The sequence below is a fragment of the Photinus pyralis genome, unplaced genomic scaffold (genome assembly GCF_008802855.1).
Source record: "Photinus pyralis isolate 1611_PpyrPB1 unplaced genomic scaffold, Ppyr1.3 Ppyr1.4_LG5, whole genome shotgun sequence".
NCBI classification, from domain to species: Eukaryota; Metazoa; Arthropoda; class Insecta; order Coleoptera; family Lampyridae; genus Photinus; species Photinus pyralis.
Window position 1 is genome coordinate 46,282,855 of NW_022170596.1, and position 26,941 is coordinate 46,309,795.

At 35.6% G+C, this 26,941-nt stretch overlaps 1 protein-coding gene across 1 annotated transcript in view; it reads left to right on the top strand.

Annotated features, from left to right (window-relative positions):
* The window catches only part of LOC116171747 (division abnormally delayed protein), a 45,997-nt gene extending 19,170 nt beyond the window's left edge, over positions 1 to 26,827 (top strand). The window contains exons 2-3 of the mRNA XM_031488727.1: positions 3,610 to 3,753; positions 25,956 to 26,827. Coding sequence (XP_031344587.1) covers positions 3,610 to 3,753; positions 25,956 to 26,812 — 1,001 coding nt within the window. The 3' untranslated portion in view covers positions 26,813 to 26,827. The remainder of the gene's footprint in view (positions 1 to 3,609; positions 3,754 to 25,955) is intronic.
* Positions 26,828 to 26,941: the final 114 nt, after the last annotated feature.

The window sequence follows — 26,941 nt, forward strand, 5'->3', positions numbered from 1 at the left end:
CGTTAATTTTACCAAAATCTAACGAGAATTGATATTTTAAATGAAACGTGATTCCCTCGAGCTTCACTATCTCCCCCAGGCTGGGTTATAAACCTTAAGACAGAAAGCAAGTTGGAACGCTCTCGGAAAGGTTTTGCAACGGTGTAGAATTTTCGATTAATTCTATATTAATGTCATATACTGTGGGAAAACGATTGTAATGAATATCGAGTCGAATTGTTTAGTTACCTACGGTGCGTCTCATTTCCTTTGTGACTTCTTAAATGAAAACTCGTGTCTAAATTTCTGTTGTGCGAAATTTTCCCCATTAACGACCCCAAACAAAGAGAACTCGATTGTAACGAAGCGGCGTCAGCATAAAGTAAAACAACACACGTGGAAACATTACATGAAAGGGAAAATAATTTTCTTTTCACGAACTTGTCAAAAACATACCCGAAATGAACTCTATAGTTTTACATTAAGTAAAAGCCTTTTTCTATATGTCATCAGCTACAAGTAATATAATTAAGTGAAATATCAAACAGTATCTACTATTTTCTTTTATATCTGCACCGTTGGCGACGCTGAACAACTTTCCTTGAAAATGTAGATATAATACGTTTGGTTGTACGTGGGTTTCCGCGACGATTCCACCCAAGACAAAATCTTTTCTAAAAACAATTATAGTAATATTTTCAGGTGGATTTATCTGATTTATAAGATATGAAAGGAAATTTCTAAGATTGTAGAAAATCTTTACAGAAATTTCTAAGAAAATTTCTTTGAAGAAATATTTTCATAGTGTAGCGAATATTTCAGAAATCGCAATACACATCGAGGCGATAAAAGTACGAAGGCCGATGTGATGTAATCTTTTCCGGAAATATGACGTATTTGTTATAGAATGTTCGGCACTATTCGGGCGCACTCGGGTTTGCTATACACATAAGCAAATCAAACTGCGTTTCAGTGCAGTTCAAATTTCAACGCCGAAGTAATAACTAATAAATAGTTCGCGCTGTTATGAATTGTTCATATGTGAGTGATAAATAATATTTTGGTTGTTATAAATCAATTCTTTTTATAAATTTATTGTTAATTAATTGTAAATAAATAAAGCACGCGATTAAATTTACGTTACACTGTGTGGGGTTGCGTTAAGTTTATGCCAATAGTGACCAGCCTTATCTTCCGCTCTTTTGCTTTATTATTTCGCTCAGCCTCCTATTTCCTGATTTCTTAATTCGTCGTCAATTAGCTTCCGTTTCTTTGGGTCGTTTGCCCCTAGTACGTTCCACGTGGCTACACTCTTGCTGTTGTCTCTCAAACTACAATTGTTAAGGACGGCGGCTCGTCTTTAACCTCCCCTATCATGTTTACTGCCCTCACCACGCTTTCGTAGTGGTTCCGGACATTATTACTCCCTTAATAGGCTTATTGGAATTAATATTATACTGTAAGCTATTACGATTACGTTTTTAGGAGGGGGATAGTGCGACGTACACGGTCGAAATAAACCTTTTGCCGGAGTGTGTATTTTTAGTAGTAAATGCGATTGATCCACCAAATTGTCATAAATTAGGGTATATAGCAGGACGAACGATTTCCATTTTAACTTTAAATTGTCAACATTACGCCCGGATCGATTCGAAAGGGTAGCGCTGCACGAAAAATCGTAAATATTTTTTACGACCCTTCGAATGATACTTTACCACCCAAAGGAGTTGCGGATGTAAAATACAAAATTGTACCTTAATAAAAACCTTAGCCCGAAAACCGGAAAAGTCGCTGGCAGAAAGCGCTTAATCGAAAATTAAATTACGTAAAGAAGAGCTCCGAATTCGGTTCGAGCAAACGTCTTCTTTCGCAAGTAATTTTTTACAACGTATCGTTCTTATCTGTGCCTATTAATCGTGAATTGGGACGTCAAAAAAATGGGTGCGGCGAGCCGGCATAACATCAGGAAAAAAGTGACCCGATACTACTCAATTTCGTACGGTCGATTAAATGGGACAAATATTGCAAAATCGGGAAGAAGCGGATCTCTTTTTTAACATCACGCAATCTCTCACGTTTTTTTGTACGTTAATTATGACATTAACACGAATTTACCCGTGGCAGTATCCAAAACAGATTCATTATTAAAATGAGGGTCGCGTGGGTGTTTAATTTTGTTCTCTCGCCGAAGAACCGTTACTAATTCCCTACCCCTTTCGTCTTTTTGAAATATTGTTCAATTTCCTCGACGAAATTTTTATTTATTTTTCTTTGAAAGTAAAAAAACGAAAATTATATTTTGGAAGCGAGCGCGACAAACCAAAATGGAAAATAAATGTCTTTCAATCTGTTACAATAAACGAGCGCGTTGACGAGGGGTGTATTGTGTCAACATTCTCGGCGGGCAACCGGCGCTAATCGGAAATCCAGTTTAAGATTTTCGTCTCTCTTTTTTTGCAATAGTTTACGGAACGGCGCGTCATCTGCAAAGTTTCAATCCAAAAAAGCCGCATATAATTAACAGACGATCGTAAAAAATTAGACGCGAAGCCTTTTGTTTAATGTGTCTACTCGTACAACGAAATTTAACATTTTTTTCCTCGAGGATAAATAACTAGAACGTATAAGGTCCACCGAAAAATGCTCAGATCTGCTTCAATTCCCATAGTTTTCCAAGTTTCTCTTGTTTTCTCTAGAAAGGTTTCGAGTAATGAGGCTGAAGAGTTAAATTTGTAGCCAGATTTTTAAGAAGTTTTATTGCACTGTGTTGATATTTCGATTATAAAGAAATATACAAGAGGTTCAAAAACATTACTATTTAAATTGAAGGGATCGTTAAAATTGAGGGTTTGTTAAATGCAGATCCCCTATTTTTATAACGGTGTCTTAAGTACAAAAACTAAGCGTAAATTTGTCTAACAATTGTTAGTTTTCGAAATATGCTATTAAGTACAGTTTTATAATTTCGTCATTTTTTTGGCGTTTGATCTTTTTTCGCTGCCATCATAGTTTTACTTTGCTTTTTTTAAATTTTGTTTCTTTTTCATAAATTGTGTCAAATGAAAGTGTCAATTTAAAAATGTATGAGGCATACTCCAATTACCCAGAAATAATCGCAATTTGTTGAAAAATTGTATTTTTTCTGAAACTACTTTAAAAACAACATACTTTCATCTTTAAAAAGGGTGAAGAAAATGCAATTTTCCTTTCTAGTGAGGAAAGTAAAAACAATTGCGGCCTTAATCTTAGTAATAATGACATTAAAATTGATACATACTCGTATCTAGATTGCTATGCCTATGTGTCAAACGTCATTATTGCATACGATAATTATTCAATTTTGATTGTAGTTTCAGGAAAAATTATGTGTAAACCTAACACGTTTCGACGAGTTTTCAAAGAAACTAGTGCATCCATACTGATTATGAAATCACGTTGTCATAAATTCACTTCTTGGGCTTCGAAAAAATGCGTTTGGGCGTTGTCCCAACGAAATGCATGCGGTATAAATAAAGATTTTGACATCTCTTGGTCACATATTTAATCGCTACCTGACGATTTTGGAACGTTAATCAGAATTGAATCACACAAGGCTGCTTTGCAATTTAAAAACGTGATTTATTGTTGCAGGTGTAGTGTGCGGAGGTCAGTGCTGCAGCGGCGAAACGGAAGCTGCGCTAAAAATGCAAGGACAAAAGGATTTTTCTGCACTTTTGAGGCACAACTCGAGAAGTATTCAAGGATTACTCAATTCGACAGCGACCACGTTGCAAAGTAAGTCCACTAACCTTTCATTAAAGCGAATTTTTACGGGATGTATAATGAGATTAAGGCTATAAATCGAAGCAAACGTTCTAATGAATAAATTCCGCACGACAATTAATCAATACATACCACGTTTAGGTTGAGATGTAACAATCAGCTCGTGCGATTCTTTTATCCTCATTTTATGCGTTCGTTGTAAGCCTTTGTTTATAATTTATCGTCTTTAATAATTGAAAATTTCCAACCGCGCCAAGAATAAAATCAAATTCGCGAACGATCGATGTAAAGCCGCGACTCTGCCAAAGCCTTTGTATCTCCGGCGACGAAAACGTAAATTGAAGCAGAAAGCCTATAAATAAGTTTCGGTTATATACAGTCTTTTTGTTCTCTTCCAATGTGCACCGTCTTTTACAAAATCGCGAAATTAATCTTTGCTTTCGGCCAACCTGCGTAAGTCAGTTCGTATGTTCTTCAGTTGCAAGGTTCCAGGGTTCAAATCCCAGTTAAGGTATGACTGTTTGCGAGTTGCGACTGTATAGAGGGATGAAATAAATTAAAAAATCAAAATCTTATAGGTAAGGTAAGAATAACTCTGATAGGTGCAATCATTTTTCCCAAAATATCGAAATTACGACCATATAGCAACAATGAAATTTTACAATTAATTTAAAACGAAAATGCACTAAATAATACCTAAATGTGATTCTTGTGTTGGAGACATTATCAAAATTGTATACCTTCAAAATTAATTTCCCCAGTTGTGATTACACCGAATCAAAAAGAAAACTGTACTTTGCTAAACAGAGAATTAAAATCCCTTTCAAACCCTCTTTTTAATTTATAATTTTTGAGCAGGTGCTTATAATTTAGAGGGGCTAATATTTTTATTGTCAAATTACGAATATGTAATTGAAAATGTGTAGGCACTTTATCGACTTCAAGAATCCCTTGAAGTTTAGTGTATGTTTGCATTAGAGCGTAATATTTGGAAAACTTGCTGATTATTTTGTTGTCCCTTTCGCATAACATTAGCGTTGAGTGAAGTTAATTGTCAATTGTATTAATTTTTTGTTTTGTGTCAGTAAAATTCCATTGCAATTTTTCCTGGTGGTCATGCAAATTGCAGCATTCCACCGTTTCGAAATGGTGGACGCACCGTACCTTTCTACTATCGAGTTTAATTAAAATGAACGTCGCATTCTTGTTGGAGAGTTTGCGTTTGCTTCTAATTAAATAATTAAGCTCTCGTTCGAGTCCATTATCGATAGTGTACGCTTTCGAAAACATCTCATTTTACTAACTTTGTCTTTAACGTCCCTTTTTTTTCTTCCTCCCCTTCTCTAGGGGCCAATTCATTTAACCGGGGTATGCGTTATTATCACGGACATTTATTACGAATTTATAAACCCTTCTGAAATTGGGATAGTTACGTTTATGTCGACTTTCCTATTTGAAAATGCTAATATGTACAGTCGAGATCAGAAGTAGTGTCCCGTGGATACCTCAACTCGAGCCTCAACTTTAACTCAATTTCTCGGTGATTTGGTTTGAGTTCTTATTCATAAATTAAGTGTCTGGGATCATGCTTTATAATATGCTCCAGTTATGGGGGATGCAAAAACGGTTTCAAACTATTTTTTATAAACGGAGGAAGTAGTAAAGAGGGGATCTTCTAGTTGGCAGCCGCCAGAGGGTAGAATTATATGCTCTGTAAATTAAATTTGTTGGGATAGCGTAGCACTGACCCATGTTATACACATGAAATAATTTGACAAAAATGTGTCGAAAGTTAGTGCTACGTTAGTACTCTTTAGTGTTCCAAGTTTATTTTAGTATTTTTTTGCTTTTCTCGAAAACCAAAAACCTACTTAAAAATTCATGGGCGGGGATAATTTCACACTTGACTTTTTTAGGAGTAGCGAAAGAATTTGAGAAACTGTTTTTTTGGAATTTCACAGCACTAACGCCGTCTACGTTCATTATTTCGATAAGCAAAAAATGTGCGTGAAGTTGACTCCGCCCCTGTTTTTTTTTCCGCTCCCGGAAAGTTTACAGAAAACAGTTTACCGAAAAACAATTCACCGAAATGGCAATATACCGAAAGAACAATACCTACGTCGAATTTCAATTGACCGAAAAGCAGTTTTACCGAATCACACTTTACCGAAAGGAAAGATTACCGAATATTAACATAACCATGGAGGTGGAAATGTGCTCGCCCGAAAAGATATTTTTTTTTGTAAAATTCACCATCCTCAACCAAACGATCTTACGCCCAATTTGCAAACTGTTGACAGTTCAGGTGTCCTAGCCAGTTCATAAATTTGCAATGTCTGTTCATCCGCCTGTCTGTCCGTTAGCACGATATCTCGAAAACGAACGGTCCGATTACAATAAAATTGTGTAGGTGGATTCTTTATCAAATTTGTAGATCGGAGTTCGTGAATTGGCAATGTAGGCCAAAAAAATGAAGGCCACGATCTTACTGATGGTTGGGTCAAAACTTCAAACGCGAATTGCGACTAAACGAGACGTCGGAGTTTGGAATATTGTTAATGTACTGTACAATTTATTAAACAGGAAAGGTCCAAGATGACATTGCTTTTCCTTCACACTTTACCAAGGCTTAGGACTTGCGGCTCAAAGTGCTGGTGTGTTTAGAAAGTCAGAAACGAATTCCTTTGTCATTTTTTCTTTTGTTTTTTGTTTTTTAAATTTTGTTGCCTTTTGTTCCGGAAATGAATTCCTTTGTCGTTTTTTCTTTTGTTTTTTGATTTGTTCTTGTTTTTTCTCAAAACGGGAGAAATTTTCGGTAAAGTGTGATTCGGTAAAACAGCTCTTCGGTAAATTAAAACTCGACGTATTGTTTTTTCGGTATATTGACATTTCGGTGAATTGTTTTTCGGTAAACTGTTTTTACGGTAAACTTTCCTAGACCCTTTTTTTTTCAAGTTATGTAGCAGCACTAACGATAAACTTCGAGCGTTAAAGAGCACTAACGTAGCACTAACTGTGAACACATTTTTGTCAAATTATTTCATATGGTCTGGACCAACTTCACATGGGTGTAGCACTGTCCATGGAAAGGGTAGAGCCGTGGTACTTCAGGTTTAGTCGAATCGGGCACGAAAAGTACTCGAAGTTGAAAGTTATGATGTAATTGGTTTTAGAGGTTTATTTTAGGTTTTTTTTTGGTGTGCTGAACACGAATCTGAAGTTTTGCAACAAAATTTTTTTATGAAACTAGTTTAGAAACAACTACTTTCGTCCCCAAAAAGGGTGAAGAAAATGCAATTTTCCTCTCTAGCGAGGAAAGTAAAAAACAATTGCTGCGTTGATCTTAATAATGACATTTAAAATTGAAACATAACCGTATCTAGATTGCTATAAATGCTCTAAGTCTAACTTCATTATTGTATACGATAATTTTTCAAGTTTTATTGTAGCAATGCATTTACTTACAGTTTTATGCATACCCTTAGAGTAATTACTTTGAATTTTGCAAGTATTAGCATATGCTCCCTTTTAATCATATGTGTTTTGAGCCGACTAACGGTCAAAGCCTTAGTTATTAAAATGCTCCTTTACTTAGATCTCCCTTAAGTTTTGCCGTTAGTCTTTTAAATGTGAATATGTTCTCTCATTATAGTTTCAAATTTTGTCAAAATCGAAGCAAAACTATAAAAATGTTGTACTTCAAAATGTATTTCGTTTAGGTACATGTCAACAAATACAGCCGAGAGCAAAACGTACATGTACCTTTGCTTTCCACATGTTATTGTAAGATATGCTATTTCCACACTTGTGCGAAATGTATCGTTATGCAATGTACAATTTCTTAATTCTTTGTTAGTTTGGCCGAAACGTCTTTGCAATGGCATAAGCGAAATTATATTCAGGGAAAAGTTGGTAGGTATACTTTCGTGCGCTTTGGACTGGTAAAATGAAATTATTCGATTAGACTTCCCGAGGACATAAAAGCAAGCCAATCAGTTCGAGACGCAAAAATGAACGAGAAAACAGCATCGTTCGAAAAACTTTCACGACGTAGGTACTCGCAATAATGACACAAAGCACAAGTTTTCATTTTGTAATTGGAATTTTATTTGTCGATCGTAATTCGTCGCGCCCGATATTGCCCATTTTCGACTTTTGTTTTGCGGGGGTTTCCTTAATTCAATTGCGAAATATACGGCGATGGGGAAGCGGCCAATTTAATATTCGGATAAATTGTTGAAGCTAATGGTCCGTACATAAAGCTCGAACGTGACGAAGGGAGTTTTGCTTACTTTTTGCGCTTTCGATAAAAAAACTTTGGTATCTTTTAAAGCGTTCCGTTTAATTACTGTCTGCAGAGGAGCTTAATTTACTTTCCAAACTGTCAAAAATGACTGGGCGCTGAAGTAATCCATAATAAGTATCAGATCAGTTAAAAATATACTCCATATACGTGTCGTTTTTAGTTCAAAACGATTATATTCGGAATTTAAGCTGGATGAAAAAATACTTGCATATCACCCTTGAATAAAAACATTGAATAAAAACCACATTTAGTCAATATATCACCCAATAGGATTATGTATCTTGCATTACAATGGAAAATATTAGATTCTTGCCTTCGACTCGATTTCGCTACTTCCTTATATCACAAATTTCTTTCTTTCGAGATTTGACTCACATTTTTGACTCGTTGGCTAACAAAATCGAATTACTAGCTCACCAAAACTTCACAATCCTACTCCAAATTGTAATACTGCTAGCGAAATAAAGGGTAAAAGTTTTAAATTTGTTGATGAAAGACAATTATTGTCTTTTTTGCTTTGCTCCTGCTTAGTAAGAAAAGCAGATTTCGCATTCCGTGCAACCATCGGGGACATTGGAAATGATAACATTTTTGGTTTCCAGAAAAACTTTCCGCTCATTTCTAATAATAATAATGGTCATTTATTGAAGGATAATACTGTACATACTAATAAACAGAATTCATGACTATTAAATAGGAAATAAAAACTAACGTCAGAGTCACCTTCAATAGGGCGAAGTTCAGATTTATGAATAGGAAGTTTCATAATCTGCTCTTCCACGTAACCCTAATACTTAACAATAATTTTTATTGAAAGAAAGAATACGTCCCGAGTACAAAATTGAAATTATATTAATTAATTTAATATGAATTAGTTGGTTGTTTAACTGATTAGCCATTTGCAATAAATGGCAATAATAATTTATAGATGAAGAAGAGAGGAAGTTAATTAAAAAAAAGAGAAAAATATCAAGATAAATAAAAAACAAAAAAATAAAAATAAAATAAAAATAAAAGAAATTTTCGAAGTTCATGATTTTGGACTTCTGTCCGTCCGTCTGTGTACATGATAACTCGCGAACCGTTTCGAATGTTCCAATTCTGTTTTCAGTATTATGTTTATCATCACCCAAGAAAGAACTGATTCAATTTTCAGTGACCTGGGAGCTCGTTTGCTTTTGTTATAAGACTATTCATTCATTTTCATGCAACTCGAAAAGCGTATAACGTGAAACGGATTTTGGTCCTTTATTTTTGAAAATATTAACGTTCGGCTTACAGAAAAATTGAATACTAGATTAAGATCAATGTCGTTTATTCCCAAACGTACAGACGGAGTCTGGAACTGAAAATCAGACACGTAATTATTAAATGTTACCAAACTGATCGATTCCCCCGTTGAATTAAAAGGATTTTTACATCGCGAAATCAAGACGACGTACTTTCGAATAGGATGCCCATACTTGGAATATAAACGAAAAGAGAAATCTCGAGCAGACGGTGAAAAAATCGTACTTTTCGCTTACATTTTTTTGTAACATTCAAGGGCGGAGATTGTGCGAAAAGTTTGTCGCTTTGATATACGATCCCGTAATTGCGGCCATATGCAGGCGTCCAATTTCTAAAGAAGCCTTTGAGACGAAACCTTAAAGGCGTACCTGCCTACTGATTATTTTATTAGAATCCCGCGCAGTGTAAATTAAGAATAATCTTTTTATACGTGGGAGGGTATTGTTTTCGTTCTGTATAAAAGAGAAACGAAAAAATTAATAGTACCCAAAGGTAGTTCTGAAACGAATCCAAAATGCGCTTTACTGCACCTACACTTTATCCAATAAAATTAAAATTCTTTTACGTTGACGTCACATCAATAATATAGGTAGTCTCTATTGCATATTATATTCCGAACTATTAGCGTCAAGGTTGTGTGCTTTTATTTTATGATGAAAATATTGCTGAACGGCGACATTTTCAGTTATAACAGAGATTAAATGACAGATCCAAATGGATTTAAAGGTTGTCTCTTTTCATTCTCGAGTTAGACGAAGAACAGTCAGACGAACGGGCGGACAAAACCATCAAATAAGGAAAATGGTTTTTTTTTTTCGAAAAATTCCCCTAAAAACTTATTTGGGATTACTAACAACTCTTTAGGCAACTCATCCATTTACGCAACGAATTCAAAAAATCTAAAATTACCAACGGGATTAAGATTGCGCTTATTCTTGCAAATACGGTAGTATGGGATGGTGCGCCATCCTGTTGAAAGGTAAAGTCGTGATTAATATTTTCAAAATCACTAAGCGCGTTGCTTAAAATATTTCTTTTGAGATGAAGCATTAAGGCGCGCTGAAAAACTATTCTTTGGAACTAAAAGTGAATTCAACGGAATGTCCAATTTTTTTCCAGCATCACAGTTTTGGTTCTGTTGATTGACGCAATGAAAAACTTTTGTTTTGAAAAGAAAAGGTCTTACTTTAAAATGTATTGAATAAAGAACAATAATGACATTACATACTAATTTCTTTTGAAAATATTCTGTAGTTTTGAAAAAAATCGTTTATTAGGATTGTTTGGAATCAGAAATTATTATTTTTTGTTCAATTAATTATTAATGAATTTTAAAATAATAGCGTTTATTTTCAAAACTCGATAACCCGGAAACGATTGAATTTAGGTACATTATGCTTATTAGAAATTTTGCTTAAAATTGAGAGAAGAATTGAAATATTAAAAAATATACAGGGTGTTCCATTAAAAAAATGCAATTTTGGTGTCCTGCGCAACCCTGTATAATTAAAATTATTACTGCCTACAAGAAGTCCAACACTTTTGTATAAACATATTTAGATAATCGATCGTTTCCAGACGTATCAGCGACCCTGTACTTGTAACCTAAGAGTGGGGAAAATTATTCATACTTTTAGATACTTTCTAACTGAATTATTCCTCGAGCGGACGCTGGTTGGGTACCTATCCATTTTCCTAAGCCGAGTGAAAAGTTTGTACTGCCTCTAATGGCACGAGCCACTACAACAAATTGTTCACCTAAATATAATGTTCGGATTGACACACATGTCAAGAGCAGAACCTCTCATGCAACGTAATTTGTTGGCACCAATGGTGAACGATCGATTTTCTGACCCCGTTTTCCTCCCCTATTACTCAATTAGCCTGTTTGTTAATTCGCCTGTACGCCTTCCGTTTTCCGGAAGTTTTGCAATTTTGGCAAAGCCGCGCGACAAGTCCGCGCTCCGTTATAGATTTTTCGCATCGTCGCATTCATTACGCAAAACTTGACCCAAATCCTTCCGCGATTTGAAAAAAAAATGGGTTGTTACAAACGAGCTCTACGCGAACGTATAATTTAGATAATAGGTAATAACCCCAAATCTATTATAATGATTAGAGAAACTCTTCGACCATCATCTGTAATTCGACCTAAACGGAAGCAGACATTATTGTTGATTAAATCACGTCTCTCTCGTGATTCACAACTTCCGAGGGAGTAAAACGCGCGTAACCCGCCCCGATTGTTGTTATTATTATTATGCTCACTTCAATTCGATCTTGTCTCTTTTACATTCTATCACCGAAAGAGGGGAAGATGAGATAATCGTCCGATTTAGTTTGCTATTGTTTCGGCGGTCGCACGGACCGCTTTTATTAGAAACGACGAGAGACACTTAATGGAATTATATTATTAAGGGTGCGGGAGTGCGCCGAATGACCCGGAACGGAAAAGAAATTGCCGAGGCGTAACAGAAGTCCCCGAGTTTCCAGACGTGCAGACGACGAGGTTAACTGGATGTATTTTTAACACGATCGAATTGGCGTAATGAGTTTGTTGACAATTACAAGTGCAAAAATCGGTCGCGGGGCGACATCTTAAATAAAATTTTAATTCGTATCGTGTGGGCAGAATCGGAGTTCATCGACTTGAAGAAACTGCCAAGTGTTTTTGGCACTGTCAACTAACCTTTGGAATTTCTATATTTGAATTTGAATTTGCTTAACTGTGTAATTTTGGAACGCGTACGTCTTCCAGTGTAGAATTCTGCTTTCAACACGAAGCCCTTATTGGCCGGTGCTTCGCTGCTTTTACGATTTGCGAATATACTGAGCCAATTCTTTATACACAACTAAAAACGATAAATACATGCTTTAATTAGTCATTCTTTTTAAGACATGTTTAATCGACATCAATATTCTTTTGCCACAGCTCCCATTAACTCGAAAATGAACGAATGTGCCTGGTGTTGAATTCATTCTACTAAAATCTGTTTTCGTTTTCGGAAAATCCGAGAGAATTGAAAAGATTTTAAATGAATTTCTAAATTATTTGTAGCCGTCAAGTCGTCACTTCTCTAGCAGTTAGTTATTAGGTATTATCAATTAATCAATTGGAAAAAGTTAGGGACTAACTAATGGACGTGTTTTGTACAATACTTTAGATTCCAAAAAAACGTCCCCTAAGCAACAAACTGCCGACTTTTATCAATGCATCTTATGGTCTTTTTAATTTTGTTGTTTTGGTTTTTTCCCAGAAAACAATAAATCGGTTACCTAATTACATAATCTATTGGAAAATGGTATGTTAACATTGCTACTGATAAAATTTCAGGTCACACATGACACAATCTCGTTTATTGTACTCCTCTACCAGAACTAAAGTCGAAATTAATTGCATACCGCGCATTCAAAGATTTTAATTACATTTAATTTTATGCCTATTTACATTCAATTCCATGAAAAAATACACGTACACTGTCTGGGCTGAAATGACAATTTTCACTGTCCTACATAAGTAACGTATTTTATTCTTTCATATAGGTGCAGTATACAGGCTGACTCGGTTGGTCATAATTGCCTAATAACTACAAGACAGAAAAACAAAAACAAATCATTTTGCGTGTTATCTAGCTGGCAGTATTCGCATTTGTTTGTGAAAAATCGTTTATGCACCAATTTCATTGAAAAAGATTAAACATATTGCCAACATCTAGCAGGCAGCTGGTTATATATATTTAAAGACAAAAACCGAGGCATTTCTTAACACGTTAATAGCGTTATGTATAGTTTTAAATAACGTCACATTAGAGTCGAGATAGTAATGTTCATTAAAGAAGAAGCGTCACAATGGCAACGTAAAAAAGTAGGGTAAATGTATAGGACGAGAAGAGTAAAAGAGAATTAATGAAAGAGCATTCATTGTACGTTTTGGTAGATGCGGAGATAATAACATCCTTTATGATGACGGTTAATTTAAACGACATAAAAGATATAACTACACGGCGATGATATTCATCGGGGCTTCGTATATGGGGGTGCATTCAGCGAGATGTGGGTTTAGTATCCGCAACCTTTTCGAACTATTACCCAATTAACGATTGTTAAACAATGCGCTTGTTTTTAGGTTTTGTTTTTATTTCTGCGCGTGTGTTGGCACTACCGTGCAAGATTAATTAAGGTTAAGGAAGTTGGGAAGATTTTAATCTTGACAGATTGTTTGTAATACACTTTTTGTTATATTAATGAAGGAGAGACGTCTCGAGTTTCGTGAATTAATTGTAGGGTGTGGTAAAATTAGTGTTGCTTACAATTTGTTAAGTTGGCAGTCTTGCTATAGTTGACCGCCATTTTACATTTTAATTTATAGGTCTTTAGTTGGGTTCCACTTGCAAATGGAAAGAAATGGAGAAACTCTTGTCTGATAGTTTGAAAATTGCACTACATAATTATATCCAACTTTTTTTTGCGACTTGCTGCTCTCGAATTTTCGTTGCACTGAATAAAACACTTTAGCAGGTCATATTTTTCATAGTTAGTGTATTTAGTCATTTCGAAATGTATTTTCAACGGATTTAAAATGTCACTAACGTGAAGAAGGCAGCAAAGTCTACAGCAGTCAGTATTTTTTATATGCCACTATTTTTTTGTTATTTAATAAGCAAAATTTATAGTCGAGAAATATATGTCATAACGGACGATCAAAAATGAGTTTCTGTCGAGTCGCCTTTGGAAGTTCAAGTTTAGTACGATTTCCCATGTAAACAAAAATTCCAAAGGTCACTCGACAGCAGCTCATTTTTGATCGCATAGTACTTATTTTATATTTAAAATAAGTATGACATATTATGTATTTCTCTGCAATAAATTTTGGTTATTAAATAAATTTTGAATAGAAAATAAGTATGACATATTATATATTTCTGGAAATCTCGTAAAACAAACAGTTTTTTCAAAAAAATGGCCAACTATAATTTCCAGTAAAAAAAATCAACTTCGAGTCAGTTACAGCGCAGTTACTAAAAGGGCTAGAAACAAACAGCTTAAGAGATTGATTTATAGGTTAAAACTGCCTGAAAAATGCTAAAGCGATTTTGTTCTAGCTTCAAAAGTAAAGGAGTTATAGCGAATTGACGAAATCGGCCATTTTTCAGTTTTTTTTTTGAGAAAAAACAAAAACGGCAGCTTATTTCTGGTAGGTAACGGTATAGGAATAATAATGAAAAAAAGTCGTTTATATTTATCTGCTCTAATATGAAAGTTACCCATTTAATCCCATCGAAATTAGATCACACTGTACAGTAACCGAAATAATGAATTTTGTTCCCTTTGGCTTTGCCACACTGTATACAGGGTTATTCTTGACGAGCGTCAGTTAGAAAGATATGGAAAACCTTTGAAAATGAAGATAAACTGATAAGTTTTTTAAGGGTTTTGGCACATGATGAATTGAACTAAAATATTTTCAAGATGGCGCCACTTCCGGAAATACCGGAAGTAGCCATCTACTTTGTTATTTTAAATAGGGACCCCCTATTTTTTCCACATTTTCGGATTCTACGTCGAATTTGGAGTACAACGATACCCCATAGTTGACCCTTTGCTCGAAGGGCTTCGCGAATTGTAGCCTCTGTGGGTCGAGCTTTGTCAGGGTATCTTTCGGAATAAAGACGGCAAGTCCTGACCGCTATTCGATTACATTCACCGTGTATTAATATTAAATTCAAAAAATCTTCATTAGTGTAACTCAAACGAGCCATTATTGACGAGAAGTATAAGTTCAAGCAGCGAAAATTTGACGTTTAAACATTATCATAATAAAAACAAAAGAATAACATCAAGCGACTTAATTTTTTTTATCAATTTGTTACAAGAAGTGACTAAAACATGGAATATCTCGGAAACCGTTTGAAGCAGCTTTTGACATTTTGTATCAAATTAAAGGTCTGGGAAAAAGGAAAACAAGGGTGAAGACAAAAATGGGGGTGCCATTTGAAAAAATGGAGTTACGGATATTTAAAAGTTTAAAAGTGACGTAGTCTCACTTTTTTAGACTGTTAGGCATACCATACCTTCCGGTATTTCCGGAAGTGGCGCCATCTTGAAAATATTTTAGTTCAATTCATCATGTGCCAAAACCCTTAAAGGACTTATCAGTTTAGTTTCATTGTCAAAGGTTTTCCGTATCTTTCTAACTGACGCTCGTCAAGAATGAAAAAAAAAAGTTTGTTAGATTTTCCAAAAATCGCTAAGAAATTAATGTAATATTCGTGAGTAAAACGGAACTGGGTTACGTTTATTAATGTGCTCTTATTGTTTATCAGTCTGTCTGTACACGTTTATCGTCCTCGGATTTTTGCTATATTGTCGTTGTGCCGAAAGATAATTATCCACAATTTAATAAATAAACCGTGGGCTGCACCGAAAATGTTTACCGCACTTAAACGCAAATTCGTTTGTGTTTTGTTTTTTTAGCATAAGTAACAGCATTATTGTTACTGTTACTGTTAAATGTTAAATCAGAGCCGACTGAGATTGGAAAATGTTACAAATTTTTGTTTCGTTTCATTTTCACAGTTTTTGCATGAAGAGAAACGATCAGGTTTCCATTTAAAACAATACCTACGTTTTGTCTTTTCCAAATTGAAAATTTTGACATGATTTCTTGAGCACTCGGTATACATTTTTTGAGCAGCAGGTTAGATATTGGATAAAGAGTGTGTCTTATTTACTCTTTGCCTACTTATATTATAAAAGGCAATTTTATATTATGAAGAATTTTGAAGAAACTCAAGTAATAATAGTAGCCACAGCTTTTTATTTTAATACATGGACTGGGTTTTGAGGATATTTCCGATGGATCTTTGATTTGAAGGATGAGAGTTTGGGGCGCAAAATTCAATAGCAAATAATGTTCCTTTCATCTCTAATTAAAAAAATGTCTGATGCAAGTTCTTTTTAGGCAGTCTCTGAAGAGTGATTCAATTTCAAAGGAAATTTATTTTCAATTTATTATTTAATTTGAAAAGAAAACACGTTAACAAATTGTTCGTTTTCTGTTCTCGTTCGTAATTTCAGCAGCATCCTCTAAATCTTTCAATTCGAAATTAATTACGTTTGACGAAACTTTAGATAAACACGTTACAAATTTTTACATCTGGAACGTAAAAAAACTGTTTACATCACTTTTTATTCGTGTATTTTAGTACCTCATTTTAAGTGTCGAAAACGGTGCGTATTTTCGCTTTGTGCAAACAGGTGTAAATTTAGACCGAAGAACGCTAATAATGACATTGAGTTTTGGTCAAGACAAGACAAGCCGAAACTCGTTCTTCTCTCCTTTTGTTAGTCAATCGCATATAACGTTTTATTAAATATCTCGACGCGGTTTTTCGAACACATTCACGGTTAAACAATTTAAAAAATCTACCTGTTCCCTTATTCAATTTTTAAGCCGCTTCACGAGTGCCCGCGCGTACAAAAACAATAGAAGGTTGAAAAGAGACGGCCGCAGAGGTCTTTAGGAATGTCTAGACAGAGAAGGTCAAAATGCCGATTGTCGAATGCGTGACAAGGAAAGTTGGACTTTTTTTTAAGTTCGGAATTTACAAAAAAGTCGTTCGTGGGAAAAGCTTCGCACGTACCGTCCAAAACAGTCTAGAAAGCGACCGCGTGAGTGGAACGAGGGTGGAAAGTCCCGTCGCGCATTCCTTTATCCGCCCCTTGAATTAATTTCGAAACAATCTCCTTTGAAAAGTAGGTATAAAGCGGCAATGCCGGGTTTACGATGGCGACTTATCGTCTGGTACGAAATTTTCTAACGCCGAAGCACGAGGGATGGACCGAATCGAAAATTAAATGGCCACTTTTGGCGTTATCAAACCCATAAAAGGCATGTAGGGGCAAACAGTTAATGGACCGAATCGCCTTTTTATTGAGGAAGTCGCTATGTCTGCTGGTTATGTACGTCGTACGTGTACGGTGAGAAATTTTGAAGTTGCAAGTTGAATGCACTGACAATTAATACCTACCTGATAGATACAATTTGAGATTTGGCGCTTGTCTTATGCCACATTCCGAAAACGGTTTCGGTGACTCATCCTGTAACATTTACCTGCATTTTTTTCACACGTATTTGTGTAAAATTAGTCATCCTTTTTTTACCTGTTCGTTGTCGCTTTTTGGGCGAACCTCGCACACCTTATACTCGACCTTATAGATAAGCGATACTAATAGTGTTTTGTTACTGTTTAGCTTTTACCATATTGGGCATATTTATGAACTGAGAAAATATCTACCTAAATCTGCAAGAAAAGAAATAGTAGTTATTTTTCTGGAACTACTTTAAAAATAACTACTTTCGTTTCTAAAAAGGGTGAAGAAAATGCGAGTGTCCTCTCTAGTGAGAAAAGTAAGAAACAATTGCTGCGCTTAATAATGACATTAAAAATTAAAACATACCCAAATCTAGATTGCTATGTGTCAAACTTCATCATTGCTTATGATAATTTTTCAATTTTGATCGTAGTTTCAGGGAAAATTATGTGTAAAACTTGAGAAGAAAGTGTTTTTCAACTCTCGTTCCATTGACACACTCGCTACGCTCATGTGTCAAACTTTGAGTTGAAAAACTCCACATTTTTCTCTGCTTGTATAAATAACTATTGTAGAACCGAGGGGGTAACATCTTCCGGTAATACTGTCACAAATTGTCTGCAATCGCTTGCAATCCCTCTGATTGCTGTGGAAATCTCCCTCACAGTCCCACTATCGCGTTTTCAATCTCACAATCGCCTAAAACAATCCCGCAATCAGATTCGCAATCGTTTGACAATCTGACAATCACATTGGCAATCGTGCACACCCTCACCTGTTTTTTAGGTATAATCACACGCCACGCGGGGTTAGGCAAAAAAGTTATTGCACCTAACTTTATTTTTTTAAATGGAAAGCCCTGTACTACTTAATACACCCCTAAAGCGGATCTAAAAAAGCGGCACAGCACCTCGGAATAACCCTACACCTCATTGGATTTGACTCATTTTCAATTGCCTTGGATTTGACTCATTTTCAATTGCCTTGTTACATGTGGTACCTATATATGTTAACTGTGCAAGTTTCAACCGATTAGGCTCATGCGTTTGGCACAAACAGAGAGGCGTGACCCCAGGGGGTCATTGGATTTGGCCCATTTGCAATAGGCTTATTATTTGTGACATGAACCAAATCGGTCCAAGCGTTTGGCAGTTATTGTGTTCACGGACGGACAGATGGACACCATCAACTTCCCTATAAAGCTTACATCCGAGCTTACATCGCTTTCCTCTGCCGCTTAATAATCTACAAATATAGTATATTAACTTTTAAAAAATATAATACACTAAGGATGATTCAAAAAGGGCTCAAAAAAGATTAAAAAAAAGGTCAAACGATTTGATAAATACGAGGATAAATATAATAAAATTAAAAAAAAAATTTTGAATCTTTCGGTTTTTTAAATCTTTTGAATCTATTGAAATCAATGTGGAATTTTTGTAGTGTTATAGGTATTTTGGAAAAGAGATTCTTAATATGTTAGTTTTTTATTAAAATATTTCAATTTAAAAATGGACGCAGGAAATTCAAAAAATTGTAAATCTCAGAATGAACCTATCTCGGAACCTATATTTATTAAAGGAGATATAGAAAGATTTTTCTTACAAGTTTCTTTATAAGACTGTTGAATAATCTGCTGTTTTAAAATAAGTGTACGGGATCAGGTAAAAAAGTTATAGAACTTAACCCGAGACCTAACGTCAGTTTTATAGTAGAATGCTCTGTATATTTCATTCGAAAAAGAGCATATTAAATTCACTTTCTAGAAATATAACACAAATTTAAAAAGTGCAATATTAGATTTTTGAAAAAATTTCAAAATGTTTAATTTTTTGTTGTTTTTTTAATAATTTTGAATTTTTTTGTTTTCCCTATCGCGATTGCGTTATATAGTAAAAAAGAAAATGTTAATATGCTATCTTTTTAGATTAAAACATACAGGGTGTTCTATTTAAAAAATGAGGTTAAGCCCAGTAACTTTTTTGCGGACATCGTATATGTAACATTGTAACCTATTCTGAAAACGGCAGATTACCCAGCAAGTAATTTTGTAATAAACATTATTTCGTGTCTCTTTTTATTCTGATATTGACAATTTTTGATTTTCCCTTGTATCTCTGTAAGCGAGCGAATGTTTTCAAATTTTGATTGTGCCATTTTTTAACATTGGCCCAAAAAGAGCACATGCCACTTAGTTCGTCTTTCGGTATGTGTGATTTGAGTGGACCACCCCCCTATTAGAGTTATCGGATTGTATAGAACTTGTTCCATTGAAATACTCTTCTTTTTAGCACATTTCCACAAAAATAAAAAAATTTATTATTTTGGCCACTTTTCCCGCCCCTCCCTAGTTTTTCTACTTTTTTCGCTATTTGGTTCGTTATGCTGTCAAGGTTTGCACCAAGGAAGGAATTTTTTCTGTGCCGCTTACGAAAAAAGTTATGGTAAAAAACCCATTTTTTTGAGATTGTATTGTATTGCTGTCTGTCTGTATGCCCGTCTGTCAGTGTATCTGTCTGTCTGTTTGTCCGTCCGTGTGCACGGTAGCTTTTGTAGGTATTTGCGCAATCCATTTTTTATTTGTGAAATACTTAAATGAAACTTTGTTGATGAAGGACTCCATTTTTTGTTTGAGTGATTATTAATATATGGTGAAGAAATATATTTGAGACTCAAAATTGTTTATTTTCTAACAGCTATCGATATCGACGAAAAACGTCATCTTCAGGCCGAGCTGAAATGAGCTGACATTTCAGCTTTCTTCGTGTAGGTAAAATGTTGCTTCTTTCCTTGCATAATAACATCTTTTCAACTCTCTTTATTATCTCCCGTGTTCCTGGTTCAAGAGGCCTACTAGATTTTACATCACGTTATATGGATTCTTGGCCCCAGGTAATTTGTTCGGGCGAGAAATTCAGTAAAGCGCATTGTAAAGGTTTTAATGACAAATCGTGAGCGTAATGTGTTTTTGGGGTAATTGGACACTGCTGAATCCGATTTTGCCTGTAACCACCTCGAATGGTAAGACCTCAAATCAAGATGGCGGTCAAAATGGCGACTAAAGCTCACTTTCACATTTTTAGTGTTTTGCCCATAACAATAAACAAAATGCAATTTGTTTTTAAACTAGTTTGGTTTCGAAAGTGTCCTTTGGCCAATTATTTATTTTTAAATACATCGGCACAAATCCCGTGAATCTTTGTGCAGGACATTTTGAATTTGGGTAAGTAGACGCACGGCGCTACCGAAGATGCAAATTTGTTGTTCCTCACCTATAAACAGCCGGAATTTGAAGAAGTTAATTAATTTCGATAAGAATCGGATAAAAGAGCTTCATGTACACGTAAAGGAAGATGGATAAATGCGTGTTCCGAGTGGGAGAACAAGTTACCACCGATGGATTGTAAACATCAATTAATATTTGCCCACACACACAAGCATCTTAGCGGCAAAACTCGACACGTTAACTGCATTTTATTAGTCGGGAGGGCAGTGACTTTGTATCTTGGCCGCATCAAAAGATGGGGATACATACAATAAGAATTCAGTTAGCATAGAATGCACACTTTTTTTGTATTAATTTATATAAATTGAGAGAATCGACCTTATTTTATTTTTGTCTGTCCCGTTAAAACCAGAATCGGCGACGCCGCCGCGCCGCTCTCCTCCTTCGCGAACGCGTGTAACATTTCTCCTTTCCATAATTATCACCAAAAGAGTACCATAAATCATCCCCTCCAAGTTGAAATCTCAATCGGATTTAATCGGCGTAATAAAATTTAATCTTCCGCTTATACGGAAAACCTCCGATGCTGGCGACGTTTAAAATGCCATTCTTAAACTTCGCTAATTATTCAAATTTGGAAAATTTCTTTCCCAATTACTAGCGAATTGCGTCAAATTATTTTAACTTTATTCCGTCGTTTCCCGTCCGCCATTTAGAAGTGGAACAAAGGCGGAAATGAATTGGGTTATTTTTTATGCGCGAAAAATAAGCGTTGATTAAAGAGACCCCTTGAGCAGGAGGGCTTTTTTTTCATTTTTCAAAGCGACGCCGACGATTTGAAATTTCATGTGGAACTACAACAAAATCTGCAAAATATACAGATATCGCGCTTATTGAGACGAAAACATTTATTGTGATTTTGATGTTTAGTTCAAATTGAGTCAAAGGTACGTTTTATCACAATTGCAAATACCAGCCCCATTATAGCGCATTATATCGGAATCGACAGTATAGATGAACTCGGTTGCGAATTAATCAACAGCTAAATTTCCGAATTCGAAATGCCTTCGCTGAGTTCGTGGGCCAGTTGCAAAATGGCGGCCGTTCATAGCTTCGAGAAAAAAATAGAAAGTGTTTTGGAAATGCGATAACATCCCGTACGCTTTTTCTAAGGGACCATTTTTCAATTTCTCGAACGGTTTTCGATTTCTACAAAATCTACCTACTTCTTCCGATTCAGCCAGAAAGACTAAAATAATTTGGTATATGAACTTCCTATTATTTTATTTAGTGCGAATCATCGGGAATGTGTTGCAATATGTTAACCGGCTCAATCCTAGACTTGCTATTTCAAGTTTCCCCCAGCCCCATTTCGTTATTCCGCAGTAATTGAGTAATATCCCGGAAATCTCCGCATCTCCCAAGTTCCAGGCTCAGATCAGAGTGCAGCGTTGGATGGCGGTTTTGCGTATCGATTTACGCAAAACACAATACGCTTCTTCCGACGGTTTACGATAACTAGACAAAAAATGATAATTAAAAATCAACTTTCCTTGCACTTGACGCGACAAGAAAAATCGCATCTAATTTTTCCGTAAAACGCGCGTTTAATTGCCTCGAAACTGACGACGATATATAAATTAAAAGGAATGTGTGTACTGGGACTTCATTCTGGATGCATTCATTTTCTGTTAAAAGCAATTTACCGCCTGTCTCGATCTGCGGTTCCGAGATTATCCGCATAAATCTCGAAGGTACTTCCTTATAACGGATCCAACTAAATCGTCAGGACGGACATCAAAGTATCATTAAGTGAAATGAGCGATTTAGATTTTATGGCACACAACGTGCTAATGACTTTATGAAGTCTGACGATGTTTCCAAACAAAGCAAGGTAAAAATACTCTAATTTACGAATTGGACATGATGTAACGTATAGGGACGCCAGTATGGCGCATTCTATCGAAATCGAATGCAAAATGTAACCTATTAACTGAGTCTAGATCTACAACGAAGGTAGTTCGTTATTTTCACGGCCAAAGATACTCGGATAGGTACCAAAATTTCGTCGAGATATGAACTTGTTTTGCACCCTCTTTTAGGGGCTGAGTTATTTTGGTGAAGAATGAGAGAGGGCCCATCGAAAAACATTGGTAGCTAAAATCAGCAACTTCATCTATGGTTGCTGAAAAAGTTTTTTCGGGGACATAGCTCTAAAACGAAACATTTTGACCCTCGGTGTATTTGGCCCCCTTTAAATACCATTCAAATTAACGACAATTAGCGAATTCAACTTGTGCAGATTAATTTTGAGGGTGTTCTAAAATAATTGACACACATGACTGAAAAATCTGATGTCTGAGGGTTGCATTTTAGGTTTCACACTCTGTCAGAACGTTTTTTTCGTAATGTCAATAATAAAAAAGTTTCCCGTATGCTGCAAAGGTAAGTGAACAGACTGTATATGAAATTATACTTTCAGTAGTCGATCTGTCAATTTCTGTTCATGTGATAAAACACTTGCATTTACTTTTTTTGCATTGTATGAAGTGAGCAACTCTTGAGCAAAAAATATGCCAAAATATACAAACTGTACAGGATGCCAATTATGTATGGAATATAGCATATATCTCAGTAAATAGCGAATGTATATACATGAAAGTTGTTTAACATTTTATTCCCCTAATAGGCAACATTCAGTTGTTTTTTTTTCAAAGAACAAATGAGTAACGAAAAACAATTGAATTTTTTTAAATGGCAGTAATAGGTACCTTTCCATGAGGCTCATTTGTTTCTCTTTTCGATGATGTAACATGTTAATACCCTTATACAAAAAAATTTATTATAATTACATCAGTAACATTCATCTAGATATCCTACATCAAAATAAAATAAATGAACGTGTACGTTTCTTATTAAAGACTTATTGAAGACAAAATGAACTTTTCATCGCAATAAGTATTCAAAATATTTTAATTATTAACTCAAAGCAGTGAACTAACCTATCACGGAAAGCTTGAAATGAATGTCTGTCTGAGTATTCTGGGAGAAATTGCTGCAGCAATGATTGCTAATTTCGTGTTGTCTTTAACGTCTATAATAAGAAACGAACACGTTCGTTTGTTTTATTTTGATGTAGGATATCTAGATTAATGTTACTGATGTAATTATAATAAATTTTTTTTGTCTAAGGGTGCTAACATGTTACATAATTGAAAAAGGAAAAAAAAGCTCTATCAAATGAGGGTAATGAAAGGGTGTATTCATATTTAAAAAATTCAATTGTTTTTCGTCACTCATTTGTTTTCTGAAATCAAAACAACTGATGGATGCTGCCTTATTATGGGAAATAAAATGTTAAATAACTATCATAATAGAAAAATTTTGTATACAGTCGATATCTACAGAGATATATACTATATTCCATACATAATTGGCGCCCTGTATATCTAGTAGAATATGACATAAAATCCAAATACGATATAAAACGTAATCCACCCCAACGCCTCATTTACCAATTTTGCCTTTAAGGTATACCTTAAAGGCAACATTGGTTTAAGTTATTGGTTAGGGTGCATTATGTTTAATGATCGTTGTGGAAGGTTAAGGTAGGATAGATTAAGGGTTATGTTTGGTTTTTGTTTAAATTGTTGCTTATTATGATTTGCGTATTTTTAGTGCATTTTTTCACATTTATTTGTAAAAAGGTAGCTTTTTCACTTTGGCTGGCTGGCAGTAAATATGAGCCTGTAGAAGAACGCTTGTAAAAAAATGAGGAGTGTACATGATGTGGGGTCGGCGACATCTGGGAGCCATCCCCGAGCGTGTTATATTAACCTGGAGATTTTTCAGTTTTATTTCTATTTTCTTCTACAGGTTTTCTTCGATTGTTTTCAAATTTGTGTCATCGGAAAGATCTTGTTAACGCGCACAACTCCCGCGTGGTGGAATTTGTTTTTTTTCCTTAGGGGCGCGCTTCGAGGCCCAAAAGTTTCTTAGAGCTCGAATCGCGGTCTCGTGTCGCCAATAGAAGCTCGAGCTATGAGAAGTACTCAAAAATTACAAATCCCCATCAGATACAAAAATGGTACAGTTTTTTAAGACTTAACGCATTATTATTTTTTTTAATAATTATAACCTTCACCTTCTTAAGAAAAATAATGTAACATAAATTTAATTACGTCGTTTATTTATAAACTAATTAACAATAAATGTATAAGAGTCTTGAAAGGAATTGGAAAATCAAAATTCAATTTGTTTATATAGCTAGCAAAACCCCCTCCATCTCGATTACATCGCATCCGTTTTAGTTCTTTATTGTCTGTGACTAATCTTTCATGGCCCCTCGATGTCTATCGAAATTTCAGGAATATTTGCAACAATAGCAATCCTTTGAAGTTAAAATCACCAGAAATGGTGTGTACTTAAAGCTACAAACGTCATTTGTATTTTCCGGACTGCCCCCCCCCCCCGTCTGCTTTGCGCTTTTTCTAGGATTTGTCTAGGGCTCGCATGGATTTAGAATCAGGACATCGTCTTACTAAGATCACAAAAATTGGAATACGCTATGCAAGATTTGCAAAGTGCTATAGAATCTTTTAAACGCTTTCCACTGCCTTAAAAGGTTTTCAAAGCATCTCCCAGTTTTTTGCAGGTCCCTTCTAGTAACTACTGAACCATCTGCAGTACTTGGGCGATTCTGGCAAGACTTTTCCATAGCCTTCCTTGTGTTTTTTAAAGCATTCGTGCGTCCTTTTAAATTAAACCCTTTTTATTTAGTCTTTTTGCTGGTTTTACATTACGAGAAACTTACATAATTCGTGAAGCAAAAAATTCAGATTGTAAGTCACTACATTGTTCACGAAGGTAGAAATTAACGACAAAAACCGGGGGGTGTAAATAGAAGCCATTGCACCTTTCAGAAATGTCTGCATTTGCAAGAGATGCACATTCCTTATGAGTTTAAACTTATAGTTTTTTACAATATCTAATATTAGGCGTTAACGACGAATAATTATTTTTAAAAATTTGTAAAATAACGTCACATTTTACGGAAGAGGGGGGGGGGGTATTACCGTAAAACGTACAGCCCTTGCAATTCAGTGTCTAAATTCGAGCTTTGATTAATAGTTATAGCTTCACATGTTTGGTTATCAAAAATGAGGGCGACTTCAGTGTTTGCTGATCTTCAGGTCGTCAATCTTTACGAGTTGCCTTTCGCCCAAAAAAGGTTGCCATTTCGACGTAACTGAGAAATATAAATATTTCAATTTAAGTTTATTGTATTTTTTGTTCCAGGTCACGTAACAGCGTTATCGAATCAGTCTGAAAATAAAACCCACCTACTGTTCTCCCAAATCTATCAACAGATGTCAATTTTATCGAAGGAACCGATAAGTATGCTGTACAGAGACATTCTACAATATATCCAATTGAATAGCTCTCAAAATCTCCTTTCGACGACGGACGTCGACGTGAAAACGTCGGTGACGCGCTTCTTTACCGAACTATTTCCGCTCGTCTATCACCAAATTGCGAAAGCTCTCGCTCCGGATTTTTCTCCCGATTATAAAGTGTGCCTGAAAGAGATAATTAAGGAGATACAGCCGTTCGGCGACATTCCTCGTCAGCTTTCGCAGTCTTTGTCAAAAAGTTTGGAGGCGACTCGTCTGCTGTTGCAAGCATTCGATATCGGGATCGAAGTTCTCAATACGACCGATACTCTTCTGACGGAGGACGGTGGTAAGGGTAACGTGGAGTGTCATCATGCTTTGATGAAGATGACGTACTGTCCCAAGTGTCTCGGTCTCGTCGGCAAAGAGAAGCCATGCTCTGGGTATTGTTTGAACGTACTTAGGGGATGCTTAACGAAATACGTCGCCGAGCTCGACTCGCCTTGGAATTCGTACGTGGAAGCCATCGAAAGACTCGTCATAGCGATAAAGCAGCACAATAACGAAGTTGGCGTAAATGTCGATTTGGTTATACGGGGGTTGGATACGAGGATATCGGAAGCTATTATGTACGCTATGGAGAAGGAGCACGAGATCGATGTTAGGGTAAGTTTTGCCATTGTTTTATGTCTATTGTATTTTTGTCGTTACGATTACGATCGGCTGGGGCACGAGTTAATTTATGTTCCCCCGGGGACATAGTGGAGATATTTCAATTATGACGTATCGTCACCCCTTAGCTAAATCACGGCGTTCTGATTACTAATAAAATGTGTCATCGATAAATTCTTCCCAAACCCCTTTTTTTTTCTTTCGCTACCTGCCAGCAGC